This window comes from Labeo rohita, chromosome 7, assembly GCF_022985175.1.
Source record: "Labeo rohita strain BAU-BD-2019 chromosome 7, IGBB_LRoh.1.0, whole genome shotgun sequence".
Lineage (NCBI taxonomy): Eukaryota > Metazoa > Chordata > Actinopteri > Cypriniformes > Cyprinidae > Labeo > Labeo rohita.
The window spans coordinates 45670847-45686004 of record NC_066875.1 but is presented as its reverse complement, the minus strand read 5'-3'; the positions used below and the strand labels follow the sequence as shown (position 1 = coordinate 45686004).

General features: G+C 37.1%; 1 protein-coding gene across 1 annotated transcript in view; it reads right to left on the bottom strand.

Moving 5' to 3' along the window:
- Positions 1-15158, bottom strand: part of LOC127168084 (protein mono-ADP-ribosyltransferase PARP14) — a 36403-nt gene that overhangs the window by 17545 nt on the left and 3700 nt on the right. The window contains exons 3-10 of the mRNA XM_051114634.1: positions 13493-15007; positions 13162-13395; positions 12808-13029; positions 12660-12717; positions 4097-4243; positions 3946-4005; positions 1281-1457; positions 111-293 (exon numbers count right to left, since the gene is read on the bottom strand). Of these exons, the coding sequence (XP_050970591.1) occupies positions 111-293; positions 1281-1457; positions 3946-4005; positions 4097-4243; positions 12660-12717; positions 12808-13029; positions 13162-13395; positions 13493-15007 (2596 nt within the window). The remainder of the gene's footprint in view (positions 1-110; positions 294-1280; positions 1458-3945; positions 4006-4096; positions 4244-12659; positions 12718-12807; positions 13030-13161; positions 13396-13492; positions 15008-15158) is intronic.

Genomic DNA, 15158 nt, shown 5'->3' with positions numbered 1-15158 from the left:
AGTTGAATGTGCAAAATTGACAATGAGTGTCTTGTAAAAACACTGTAAAAAACACAAAAATTGAATTCTTTTTTATAATGCATGAGATGGGCAAGAACATTTATGCTTACCTGTTAACTGTGTATTACCACCAAAAATTGGCTTTGCAGTCGCTTTGAATGCCAGGAAAACGTTAATCTTCAGCAGAATGATCCGAATCGTTCTAAGATGTTGAAGAGTCACTCCTTGTATACCTTCCTTTACTCCCTCCAAAATGGATTTGGCCACCACATTTGCATCCAAACCTCCTTGTCCTGCAAACATCACAAATTTAGCTTGACATGGCCATTTATGATGACATATTCCTGCTATTCCATTCATGCATATTTCTAATCAGATAAACTATACTAGATAAAAGTATCTGTATAGTTAAAGGCCTTAATTCTAAAACACATCACCCTGGTTGGTAGAGACCATGACAAATTAATGGTGCTCGCGTTGACAAGATCATGTGTTTAATTCCTCTGCATTTAACCCATCCAAGTGCACACACACAGTAGTGAGTAGTGAACACACGCAGTAGTGAGTAGTGAACACACACACACACACACACACCGTGAACACACACCCGGAGCAGTGGGCAGCAATACTGCTATTGCTGCGGCGCCCGGGGAGCATTTGGGATTTCGGTGCCTTGCTCAAGGGGCTCACCTCAGTCATGGTATCGAAGGTGGAGAGAGCACTGGTTATTCACTCCCCCCACATTCAAACCCTGCCAGGGGACTGAATGTGGGCTACCCCAAGGGCTACCCCAAGGGCTGCCCCAACTTAAAGGTATAGCTCACCCAAATAAAAAAATCTGTTATTATTTATTCACCATCATGTTGTACAAAAGATGTTTTTGAATGTGAAATTTGGGTGAATTATACCTTTAAGCAGCTTTAGAAAAAGCATCTGTGAAATGCATAAATGTAAATGTAAACACTTAGCATTTGCTTTTTTATGTGGAAACCAAACTTATCAAATGATTGTCATGTGCTCATGCAAGCAAAGACAAAATCAGTATTTTTCAGCTATTAAAATGTATATCTTATATACACAGGATATATCTTACAGTCTGACTGTATTTTAACATTTATTTCCAAATTACAGTTTTTTGAGTTGGAAACAGACCTTCATTGTTATAGACAACAATAATTTGGGAAAAATAAATAAAGCAAACTGCATTACAAGATCATTGTCAATTATCAGTTTATTACAATTAGCAGTTCTCCACTGTAAGTAATAATGAAGCTACTGACCAGCGCAGATCGCAGGAATGGCCACAGACCTGTAGCAGCCCTGCTCACATTGAACCACTATTTCTTTTGCCAGGGTCTTGATAACATCAGGCTTTCTCTCTCCACAAACATGCATGATGATCTTACATGGAAAGCCTCCTGGCAGGGTCGTAAAGATCTGCCCGCTTGCTACCTGAGCTGGAGAAAATATGTAAGGGATAGTGTTAGATGACATATTGCATGTACAGGTGCATCTCAAAAATTTGAATATTGTGAAAAACTTGGTAAAAGTTTTTTGTTTGTAACATTTCAAAAACTGAAACTTTCATATATTCTAGATTCATTACATGTAAAGTAAAACATTTCTAAAGTGTTTTTTTTTTTTTTTTTTTTTTTTTTAATTTTGATGATTAGAACTTACAGCTCATGAAAGTAAAACAAAAAACAGTATCTCAACATATTAGAATATTTCCTAAGATCAATCAAAAAACGGATTTGCAAAACAGAAAAGTTCAAGTTCTTTAAAGTATGTTCATTTATGCACTCAATACTTGGTTGGCAGCACAAATTACAGCAAATGACTTGCTCCTAGCGCAAATTACAGCGTCAGTGAAGTGTGACATGGAAGTGATCAGCCTGTGGCACTGCTGAGGCACTATTGAGCCTTCAGCTCGTCTGTATATTGTTTAATCGACTGTTTCTCATCTTTCTCTTGAAAATATCCTATAGATTCTCAGTGGGGTTCAGGTCAAGCATGATGGTGGTTCAGTGGTCAGCAAACCACTTGGAAGTGTTTTTTGCACTGAGGACAGGTGCTAAATTCCTGCTGGAAAAGGAAATCAGCATCTCCATAAAGCTTGTGAGCAGATGGAAACGTAAAGTGCTCCAAAATCTCCTGGTAGATGGCTGCATTGACTGCACTGCACTTGATAAAACACAATGGACCAACACCAGCAGATGTCACAGCACCCCAAATCATCACTGACTTCAGAAACTTCACACTGGACTTCAAGCAGCTTGGATTCTGTGCCTCTTCAGTCCTCCTCCAGACTCTGGGATCATGATTTCAAAATGAAATGCAAAATTTACTTTTACTTTTACCTGAAAAGAGGACTTTGGACCACTGAGCAACAGTGTCCAGGTCATTTTCTCCTTAGCCCAGGTAGGATACTTCTGACGTTGTTTTATTTATTTATTTTTTATTTTATCTATTTTAAATGCCTAAAGAAGGTTGCCATTTTTGCATTTCTAACTATTTTTGCAAACAGGTTAAATTAAGTGGATGTAGTATCTTGAGCCTTTTTGAAATCACGCTATTTCCAACGAAGGCATTGTTATGTTATATATATTGTTTAATCGACTGTTTCTCATCTTTCTCTTGAAAATATCCTATAGATTCTCAGTGGGGTTCAGGTCAAGCATGATGGTGGTTCAGTGGTCAGCAAACCACTTGGAAGTGTTTTTTGCACTGAGGACAGGTGCTAAATTCCTGCTGGAAAAGGAAATCAGCATCTCCATAAAGCTTGTGAGCAGATGGAAACATAAAGTGCTCCAAAATCTCCTGGTAGATGGCTGCATTGACTGCACTGCACTTGATAAAACACAATGGACCAACACCAGCAGATGTCACAGCACCCCAAATCTTTTATTTATTTATTTTTTATTTTATCTATTTTAAATGCCTAAAGAAGGTTGCCATTTTTGCATTTCTAACTATTTTTGCAAACAGGTTAAATTAAGTGGATGTAGTATCTTGAGCCTTTTTGAAATCACGCTATTTCCAACGAAGGCATTGTTATGTTATATATATTGTTTAATCGACTGTTTCTCATCTTTCTCTTGAAAATATCCTATAGATTCTCAGTGGGGTTCAGGTCAAGCATGATGGTGGTTCAGTGGTCAGCAAACCACTTGGAAGTGTTTTTTGCACTGAGGACAGGTGCTAAATTCCTGCTGGAAAAGGAAATCAGCATCTCCATAAAGCTTGTGAGCAGATGGAAACATAAAGTGCTCCAAAATCTCCTGGTAGATGGCTGCATTGACTGCACTGCACTTGATAAAACACAATGGACCAACACCAGCAGATGTCACAGCACCCCAAATCTTTTATTTATTTATTTTTTATTTTATCTATTTTAAATGCCTAAAGAAGGTTGCCATTTTTGCATTTCTAACTATTTTTGCAAACAGGTTAAATTAAGTGGATGTAGTATCTTGAGCCTTTTTGAAATCACGCTATTTCCAACGAAGGCATTGTTATGTAAAAAAAAAAAAAGACATACAAACAGCGCTTCGACAAAATACAGTACAACCATGAAGCATGTGCATTACATTACTTCACAACAGTATTACTGCAACAGATAATAACAGTGAAGAACTGGTTAATGACCACAACAGGCCTGTAATTCTGTTTTAGTTATGTTAGACCATTTTCAGAAAAAATGGCTTCCAGAGTCCAAGTTAAGTCCAAGTTCCAAGTTAAAATTGATAGATGAATCTATCAGTCCTATAAAACCTTGTGCTAAAAATACTTTTGATGATTGAAGAGGTATTTTTAGTGCATTCAAACATACCTGACAAAAGTCTTTTCATATATGTAATAAAATAACAAGATAATTTTAAAATTAAATTGCAGTGATGCTTAAAATACAACTAGAATAAAGAGGCTGTAGTTTATTTTTCTTACCCCCTGTTAGTTGAGCCTGGATTTGAGGGCCTGCCTTAGTAAGGATGTCCTTACACACTCCTGTGATGAATAAAAAAACAACACTCGAATTTGGTCTAAAAAGTGCATCAGAAATGTTTTGGCTATTATATTATGAAATCTGTGCAAATACCAGCTGTCTGGAAGTCCTTGAAGTCAGTGGTGTTCACGATAGCATCAGTAGTCTCATTAGTGATGTCTCCAAACACTAGATGGACTTCAATCCCATTTACTATCATGATGATCTCATCAAGGTCAGAGGTCAGTGACTGAAACAGAGCTGTGGTGACAGTGAAATACATGTACAGATATAAGAAACTTTGGTTAAGTGTGGGATTTCCCAATGCAACAACAAAAACCTTGTGTACATGAGCTCTCTGGGCTATTAAAACTTACTCTGAATCTGATTTTGATGTTTTATTTTATTCCACTAATTTTATCGTACAGCTTCATGCATCATACATTTACTAGAGGTTCTGATTGCAGCAGTCTATTTATAAATTGTATTAAATATTCAATGAATTATTTAAAAGAAAAAAAACAAGTTGAATGAATGATTCAATGACTCACTGAAAAGACTGCACTTCTTTAATAATCGGTATACTAATTATAAAAGCACTGCCATTGTATGGTGTGTGATGAACAGCAAAATCTTCAAATAATAATAATAATAATAATAATAATAATAATAAACTACTGGAAAGAGCTCTTCTGGGAACATCCATTGTAGTCTTGTTGAAAAAAAAAATTAAAATAAAATAAAAAAATACTGTCTCTGTCTTAACAAATGTATTTAGGTGGACCAATAGGTGGCGCTGTTACCAAACTGATGTGGTGAGGTGAAAATGACACACTTTAAGTTTTGTGCCAATATGTCAAAGCATGTTCTGAAAATGTGTCAAACTTGGTGAAAACTGGACCAGCGGTCTAGGAGAAGTTTTGAAAACGTAGGTTTTCAAATAAATGAATAAATAAATAAAAAAGGCAGACAGGAAGTTTCGCCATTTGTGACAAAATTATCATCAATATTCTCTGCATGATCCAGGGAAGACGACTCTCATGACAACAGGCAAAAGTAATCAAAAGCTATTACCATTTTTTGTAATTTAATTATAATTTTTGACCACAAGGTGGCACTTTTCCAAATCTTTTTTTGTAAGTTCAGGGCATAGTGCCTATGACACATACCAAGTTTTGTGATGATACACTGATGTGTTCATAAAGTATGCCATTTTAATACAAAATTCAAGATGGTCGACGCTGAATGGGAAAGTTGGATAATGTTTGACAAGGTATGTCGCACCAAATCTACAGATACTAGTCTTGATTAACACTCTTAAAAAATAAAGGTGCCTTAAAAGGTTCTTCGCAGCGATGCCATAGAAGAACCATTTTTTGGTTCCACAAAGAACCATTAAGCCAAAGGTTCTTTAAAGAACCATCTCTTTCTTACCTTTTTATAATCTGAAGAACCTTCTTTCACCACAAAGAATCTATTGTGAAACAGAAAGGTTCTAGATAGTAAAAGGTCTTTATGGAACCATTTAGACAAAAAAGGTTCTTCTATGGCATCGTGAAGCACCTTTATTTTTAACCCTCTGGGGTTCTTCGGTCACTTCTGACCGGAATTTTTTAAATAAAAAAAAATTAAAAATCGTAGCTTCATCGGAATGGTACGAAACTTAGTGACTTTTATGGTACTTGGTATATGAACACACAAAAAAATTGGGGACAGGATTTGAAAAGTCTAAGTGGTCGTAAAAAAAATAGTCACACTCAGGGCCTTCGGGTCAAAATGACCGGCCACAGGAAATGAATGGGAAATTGGCAAAAATATGAAAATACAGAGTTTTTTTGTGCATACAATCTACAAATCAGCCACAATCCAGAAAAAAAGCACACAACAGTGAAGGGGTGACTCTCTAAAACATCAGTAGTGCAAAACACTACAATACACTCACACACACACACACTTATACACAAAAACACACACACACACACACAAATGAACGTGTGTCATTTCAAAAGCTAATTTTGGGAAATGTGTGAAATAGAAGCAATCAATGTAAGAAATAAAGTGCACAGCAATGAAAGCATGAGACTGTAAGCCATCAAGGTTGCAAAATAGACACGCACACACACACACACACACACACACACACACACACACACACACACAGGGAAATATGAGACTGTAACAGAAGAGTTATTGTTCATTGAATTTTACAAAAAATAATTTTAATGAAATGTTCAAAATAAAAAAATTGTTATGACTGAAAGAATTGCATTTTTATTAAGTTAGAATTAAAACAATGGGTAACAAAATGCTTTCCATTGGTTCTCTTTCTAATGCAATGTTCAGGTTTGACTGTATTATAAAGTAAAACTGGCACTTCAAATTACCAGTTAAACCAATCAAACAAACAAAAAAACTTGGCAAATAAAAAAAAAAAATAGTCTTTGATAATCTCATATGATATATTAAAATCCACAACCTGAAAAGGCAAAGGCAAATATGTGCAAAAACAACTAGAAATATAGCTGCAAGCAGCAATTGCGGGGCCAAGCACAAAAGAGGCAGAATGAGGAGTTAAGCACGGCAAGGAGCAGCAGACCGACTACAACAGTGAGTAACTTAAGCCATTTTAGGATAATATCAGTTGAAATGGCTGAAAAATCATAAATACAACCAATCGTAATAAAATTTAATGGCTTATCACTTTTGACCAACAGGTGGTGCTGTTTTCAAATTGATGTGACGTGTTCTGTGTGAAATGACAATGACACACACAAAGTTTGCCGTCATTATGTCGAAGCTTTGCAGAGATACAGCCTCAGATGTAGTTTGGCATCTTTCCAGCAAATTTGTTGATGCGCTAAATGAAAACGGTTTTGTATATCGACACGAAATTCATAACTTTTTGCCAGCATAGTCTGAAGATGATCTGAGTCAAATTTGGTGAAGATCGGACTAACAGTCTGGGAGGAGTTCGAAAAAGTAGGTTTTGTACATTAATCAAAATGGCGGACAGGAAGTTTGGCCAATTTCGGCATAATGGGTATCAATGTTCTCGACTTGACCCAAGGAATCTATTGGCGTCAGTTTCATTCCAATAGGCTAATGTAAACAGAAGTTATTAGCATTTTTGTAAATTTCATTATTAATGTTTAGTGAATGGCGTATTACTTCTGACCCATAGGTGGCACTGTTACCAAATTGATGTGGCTTGGTCAGAGTGTGGTGACAATAGCACATATAAAATTTGGTGTCAATATGTCAAAGCTTTGCAGAGATACAGACTCGGATGCAATTTGGCATCTTTCCAGTAAATTCGTTGATGCGCTAAACGAAAACGGTTTCGTGTATCGACACAAAATCCATAACTTTTTGTCAGCATGGTCTGAAGATGATCTGAGTCAAATTTGGTGAAAATTGGACTAACGGTCTAGGAGGAGTTCGAAAAAGTAGGTTTTCAACATGAATCAAAATGGCGGACAGGAAGTTCAGCCAAAATTGGCAAAATTGGTATCGGTGTTCTCAGCACGACCGAAGGAATCTATCAAAATCAGTTTCATTTCAATAGGCTAATGTACGCAAAAGTTATTAGCAATTTTTGAAATTTCGTTATAACTTTTGACCACAAGGTGGCGCTGGCCCCAAAATTTTTATGTACATTCAGGGCATGGTACCGAACATTTTTGTAATTAATGTCGAAACGATACGCTAATCGGTTCTCAAGATACAGCATTTTAAAGCTAAATTCAAAATGGCCGACACCCAAAATGGCTGACATGGGAAAATTGGATATGGTTCGACTCGGTATGACACACCGAATCTAAAGAGACCAGTTTTGTGATTTTTGGACAAATCATTCAGACGTTATAAAGAAAAATAGCCATTTTTCGTATCTTCTGACCACTAGGGGGGCACTGCACCGAAACACTGCAGGTAGGCTCAGGTCATGCTTGTTATAACACACACCAAGTTTGGTGTCAATATGCCAAACTGTTACGGAGATATAGCCTCACATTGATTTTTGCTAGCTTTTCGTAGAATTCTTTCGCGTGTTATTCGTGAACGGCTGGACGAATCGACTTGAATTCCATAACTTTTTGCCAGCGTGGTCTGAAGATGATCTGGATCAATTTTTGTGACAATCGGTGCAACGGCCTAGGACGAGTTCGAAAAAGTAGGTTTTACGAACAATTGAGAATAGCGAAAAAACTAAACCTTACGATTTTTGAATTTTGGTGTCCATTCAACTCGGCATAAGCCAAGGAATCAGAGGAAAAATTTGAATTTTTGTTGTGTGACTTACGGTTCAAACGTTATTAGCATAAATCTTTTGAAAGTTTGGACAAGTGGTGGCGCTAGAGAGTTTGAGTTAGAGACTCCAAACTTGCTATGGTTAATGTTGGGACTGTCCTCTATCAGTGTGCAAAATTATACAACTTTCCCGCAAGCGGTTCTATGGGCTGCCATAGACTTGCGGCGGAAGAGGAAGAAGAAGAAGAAGAAGAAGAAGAAGCGGAATAATAATAACGCCAACGGATACAATAGGTGCCACCGCACCTCTGGTGCTTGGCCCCTAATTCACAAGCCCTTCTACAGAGAGCAGTACATTCATCTAGTGGTTAAAATATGATATTGCTTGATAATTATGCTCACTACACCACCAGATAGCACCAATCTGACTTCAAAAAATTGTTTTCTATAGGCCAGGTCTCTACTTTAAACTGAAATACAGAATTAATTAAAAAATAATAAAAATGATATATATATATAAATGTTCTATTATTTTCAAAGGGAAAAAAATAGATCATAATTATTGCATAAATATTAATTATTATCATAAAATTCTCTCAAAACACCACAGAAAAAAAGAAAAAATATTATTGAACAAAAATACATTTGATTGATTTTACTGAAAAAAAAAAAAAAAATAATGATTTCAGGGGTCCGGTCACTTTTGACCGTGAAGGTCCTGAGTGTGACTGGAAAACGAAGAACCCCAGAGGGTTAAGAGTGTAGACATACTAGCTGCACGATTAATCGAAAAAAAATCACGATCTCGATTCATACATAAATGCGATCTTATTTGACGGCGATTCACTTCCATGAATTTCCCTGCATTCAGATCATGCTGCATTCACGCGTTATTAATCACACTCACACAATAACAAAACACTATTCATTCAGCAATCAATCATAAATCTGGATCACGTCTCTCCTCTCCCTCATTGGCCACGTTCCGCTGCCACTCACGTGAGGTGTAACAAGGCGGCACCACCAGAGAAGATGCATTTATTATCTCGATGTGGCGCGGACGCGCCTGGAAATTATGAGCGCAGCTGCCGCTCACCTACATTTGAAATAACCAACTTGAGCGCGCAAAAGACGCGATATGTGAACGGCTCCGTCACGCGAGCACTAAACAGCGCTTTGAGATCCAGTGTGAAACACTTGTGGTATATAATGGTATATAATTCTAGTATGTATGTATTTGTGATTAAGCTATAGCATGTGTGCATTTATACTGAATGTTTTTAGACTACCGTTTTTCATACAAATAGGCTACCTATAAAACCATGTAGTTATATTTTTACCACGGTATTGAGGTACCATTATGTGTGGGTTTTAACTGTTTATCATGATTTAAAATGTATGCTTACTACTATGGGAGACCAATGCTTAATTTAAAATAATAACAATAAATTTAACCATAAAAAACTGAGGTTGCTACAGTTTTTACAGATGTTACTAATTGATAATGTACAAAAAATTACCTCTGCGTCCTCACGCTAAAATCAAATGTGTATTTCTAAAAGTCAAAAAAAGTGATATTATTATTATTATCATCATTATTATCATTATCAGACAACCCAAACCTGTTTCTTGATTTGAAACAATACAAACCTATGGTCTGCTTTATTTTATTATTGGTTTATTTATTATTATTGGTTATTTTATTATTGACTTATTTAATATTTGTTAATGTTCTCGTATGTTCAAAAACGTTTAAATTACTTTTATTCACTTTAAGGGGTCTAAAATAAAGAAAAGAGACTACTTTTGTTATTCCAACACTTTATTATACTAAATGTCCTGTGTGTGTGAGTGTGTGTGTTTTGTTTTTTTTTTTTTTTTTTTTTTTGTTTTTTTTTTGCACTTGGGTGCAATAAATTTTGGTTGAAAAAATGAGAATCATGTAAGACAATCGTGATCTCAATTCCCATGGAGAAAAATCGTGATCCACATTTTAGCAAGAATCGTGCAGCCCTAGATACTAGTGATTTTTGGCCAAACAGTTCAGAAGTTATAAGCAAACATGTATTTTTCATATCTCTTGACCAGTAGGTGGCACTGTGCCGAAATAGTGCAGGTACCCTCAGGTCAAGGTTATTATAACACACACCTAGTTTGGTTTGAATTTGCTAAAGCATTGCAGAGATATACCCTCACATCCATTTTGCTGTGCTTTTTGTTGAATTAGTTTGTTCATTATTCAAGAACAGTTTGACTAATCAACTTGTATTCCATAACTTTTTGCCAGCGTGGTCTGAAGATGATCTTTGCCAATTTTAGTGAAAATCAGACAAACCATCTAGGATGAGGTTGAAAAAGTTTCTTTGGATAATGAAAAATTCAAAACTAATATGAAAGAACAACGAACAATGCATTTCTGACACTATTTATTAATCTTTGTTAATGTTCATTAATAAAAATGCAGTTGTTCATTGTTTGTTCATGTTAGTTCATAGTGCAGTAATTAAGGTTAACAAATACAGCTTTTAATAATGCATTAGTACAAGCTGAAATTAAAATGAACTAAGATTAATAAATGCTGTAGAAGTATTGTTAATTCTTAGTTCATGTTAACTAATGTTGTTAACTATTGTTAAGTAATGAACCTTATTGTACAGTAGGGTGACTATATGTGCCATTTTTCGGGGGGACATTCTGGCCATGTTCTTCAATTTCTTGCCTAAAGTAGCCAGGTTTTGCACTGTGCAGACTGATGTTGTATGACATCTAAGTACCGTGAGAGCTATAGAGAGCAGAGCTGACAGCTCCTTATCCTTTCAAACAGCTGTTGTGGTACTTTGATGTTATACAACGATTGGTTTCTACTTCCTAAATTCACATGAGTGCAAATTTGAGCTGTTGTAGTGCTAGAGCATTTGAGTTAAAAACTCCAAACTTGTTATGGGTAAAGTTAAAGGGTCATCGGATGCCCATTTTCCACAAGCTGATATTATTCCTTAGGGTCTTAATTAAGGGCTATAATATACTTTGATTAAAATTTCTCAATGGTAAAACACAATTTTTACCTTGTCAAAATCAGCTTTGCAAAAATCAACCAATTCTGATGGATTGCTCCTTTAAATGCAAATGAGCTCTGCTGGCCCTGCCCCTCTCTTCTCTCTGTGGACTGAGGAGCTGCTCTGAGAGATTGTTTACTTTAGCCACATTTAGCGCGTCTAGCCACAAAACTTGCTAACTAGCACATTATTAGAAAAGGTGATAGCAGAGATTTATATAAAAAAAAAACCTCATACTCACTTCTGCTGTAAGTGAAGCTGGATCACAAATGATTTGCATGAACATAGATGCATTTATGTAGATCGGGAGGCGCATTCCCTTCACAAACAAACGTAACCCACTACATCTTCAGCAGCTCAGATGTCAGGAGTAAGTGACGACCACTATGTTCATTATTACATCCAGCAACACAACACCTCAATCGCTCAATCTGAGATATTCTTGTCTAACTTTCATCCCTGCTCCAGCATCCTAACAATGGAGGTCGGACTGTTACAGCTGATTTAAGGCAGGTCTGAGGTAAGACGCTCATGTCAATCAACTATCATGAGAGCAGCCTCTGACGGTGTGACGTCACACTGACAGGCATCTGAAAATGGCTCAATTTGAAAAAGGGGATATTATTTTTATAGGTTAATTAAAAACCACTGTATGGATGTTTATCATTATAGGGTAGATGTGTACATACACTTCCAAAACATATTAAAGGGGTCATCGGATGCTAAGTTCATTTTTCATGTTGTTTGAACATTAATGTGTGTTGGCAGTGTATGTACAAATCTACCCTATAATGACAAAAATCCATGCAGTGGTTTTTAACTAATCTGTAAAAAATAAAATCCCCTTGTTCAAATCGAGCCGTCACACCGACAGAGGCCGCTCCCACGATAGTTGATTGACATGAGCTCTTACCTCAGACCACCTGTCACAGTCCAGTAACTTTCCTTGTTTTGATGCCGAAGCAGGGATGTAAGTTAGACAAGAATACCTCCGATTGAGCGACTGAGGTGTTGTGTTGCTGGATGTAATAATGAACATAGTGGTCGTCATTTACTCCTGACATCTGAGCTGCTGAAGATGCAGTAGATTACATTTATTTGTGAATGGAAGACCCTAAAGAATCATATCAACTTGTGGAAAATGGGCATCCGATGACCCCTTTAATGTTCAAACAACATGTAAAAGTGAAGTTTGCATCCAATGACCCCTTTAAATCTATCCTATATCTGTGTGCCAAATTTCATAACTTTTTACCATACGGTTCTATGGACTGCATGAGTGGAAGAAGAAGAAAACCAACAAATATAATAGGTGCCTATGCAGCTTCTGTGCTTGGCCCTTAAATATAATACATCAGTCTTAAATCTCTTGCCTTGCCCTGTACTGTCCACCATTTTTGCACTCAGATTCCCACAGACTGTCTGGAACATCTGAAAATTATTTCCAAATTATGGTTAGGAATAAGCATCACTCCAATAAACTTCATAGCATCGAGTGTATATGTTATATAGACAACTTACCTCCTCAGAATGAATGTAATTAGGCATTACTGCGATACAAATGGTGTGTAAGTGACCAGTGGCTCCAGATAAAAATTCACAGATCTCATGAGTAAGAATATTAACGGCATCTTTGACCGGTATTGCCAGCACTATGCCGGGTCCAATTATTGGCAATGCAACCGAACCCCAAGAGTTTTGCTCACATAGCTCAAAAACTCGGCCAAGTCCAGAGCGAAGCGCCTAAGACAAAATCAACATCAAAATAAATACAGATTACAAATTACAGATGGCAAAACTACTAAATATTTCTTTTTAAATCCCATCCATTAAATCTTATCAAAGCACATTCTCAACCCTTTCTTAATGTCATACTTTTTCGCTGATGAGCTTATTTCCTTTTGGCGCACATTCTATGAAGAAAACCTTGGAGCATCCCAACGCTGGTGTTGCATTCACCTCCAGCACTTCTCCAGGCTTAAGAGTGTGATTTCCCTTGGCATTGTTGAAGTTATTTTGAAGCTGCTGTCCTCCTTTATTCAACAGGGATGATCCAATCAGGGTTGAGGTCATGTTTGTTTGGATCATCGGAGCAACAAACACTTCTGCCTGTATTAATTATATAAATCAGTCACTCAATAGTGCTGTTCGAGAGGTATAACATATAAATACTAAGTAATTTGAAACAAATATTATTTGGACTTACCTGCTGTTGTTCAAGACTTCCAACCACAACTTTAATGTGTATCTCTTTGTCAAAGTCCAGAGAGTCTTGAGAAGATGCAGATGCAGATGCAGTAAATGGTAAGCTCTGGAGACTGATACTGCTTGTGTACTTGGGCATTTTATCTCTTCTCTGCTTATCATGAATAGGCAGTATTCCAACATTTAAATTCTTTAGTAACTGCAAGGTCCTTGTGCCTTCACCTTGAAAAAATTGTTGAACTCCAGGTCCTTGCACCTCACAACGTTTAGTAACAAGCCTCTGAAGGCATGACTCAAGGCTGTCCTTCAAACCCTCAACTTCACAGCGAGGTCCTGTGAGGTGGACGCATGGGGAAGGCAAACATGTTGGCCTCATTTCCACACTGCCCTTGTTCACACTGGCCACTGATAAGATCTCAGAGAAGTGCTCTGCCATTTCTGGCCTGGGAAGAAGCAGGGTGGCATGATGGTTCTGATGGTTTCTTTTGTATTGCAGCACAATGTTCTTCAGCGTATTAACTTCAGTAGTGTAGCCCACCAGTTGCACTTTGGCATCAGAACTTGATTCATCCTGGTATTTAAGCTCCACTTTAACACATTCACGATTGGCCTGCTTGACGGCTTCACTCAAATCGTCTTTCAGTTTAGTAAACGCAGATGATTTCTGAGTGTTTTCCAGGTGCACAATCTCGAAACACACGTCTCTCTCCATGGCAGTGGCCGCCTCCTCTAGAGCTCCATCAGACAGACTCAAGAGAAGAAGATCTGAACCTGAAGTCTCAAGCATAACCGGGCTACAGAGTCTCTGCTGAAATCGGTTTTGGAAGTGCTGTATACTGCCACTTGATTCCAAAAAGGTCTTTAGAGCATGATGTGATGGGATCCTCTTCTCTTTGATTCCTTGTGCTAATTTTAAAAGCTCCATTTCACCTGCATGGACCTCTTTCTCAGGGCCCTTCAGAAGAAGAACACCTGCACGTTCCTGTGTGATCTTAAGAGCAGGTAAATTAGACTTTACGTATGTCTCAAACTGCACTTTGATGAGGTCAAATTGCTTCTCAGATACGCAACACTCTTGTTGAATCTGTTGTTTGTCCTGCAAGCCGCTTACAAATTTTAAAATCTTCTCCACTTGTTTTTGTTCTCCAACCACCACAGCTAAATATGTCAGTTCCTCATAAAAGATTTTTAAGTGGTCACTTTCAAGGAAAGAATTTTCTTCCAGAATTGCAGATTTGTCTTTTTCAACCTCAAAGTGGATGGTATAGCGTGAGTTTAGAGTCTCAAACACTTGGTTCACCGCAAATTCCCATTTCTTCAGGGGAAAAATGTCTTCATCTACTGGGTCCCTCACCACTACCAACTCTTCAGACTCAATTTTTATCTCGAAGGTGCTAGAGATAGCAGAGAGTTGTTTCTCTAAGTCTGAATATGCCTTTTTACATTCACTGAGGAAGCGTAGTAGATAATGATCCAGTTTAAAAACCTTTTCCACACTTTTAGCACTTGCACATTTCTAAAAATAAAAATAAATCATAAAAGACAAATGTAATTGATCACACAAAACGGTTTATAATGACAATGCAAGACAAAAGAAAATTTTCAGGGCTTAACAATTGGGACCCTTTATTATGTCCTGGTCTAGTCCAGTTTTTAACTGCTTTACC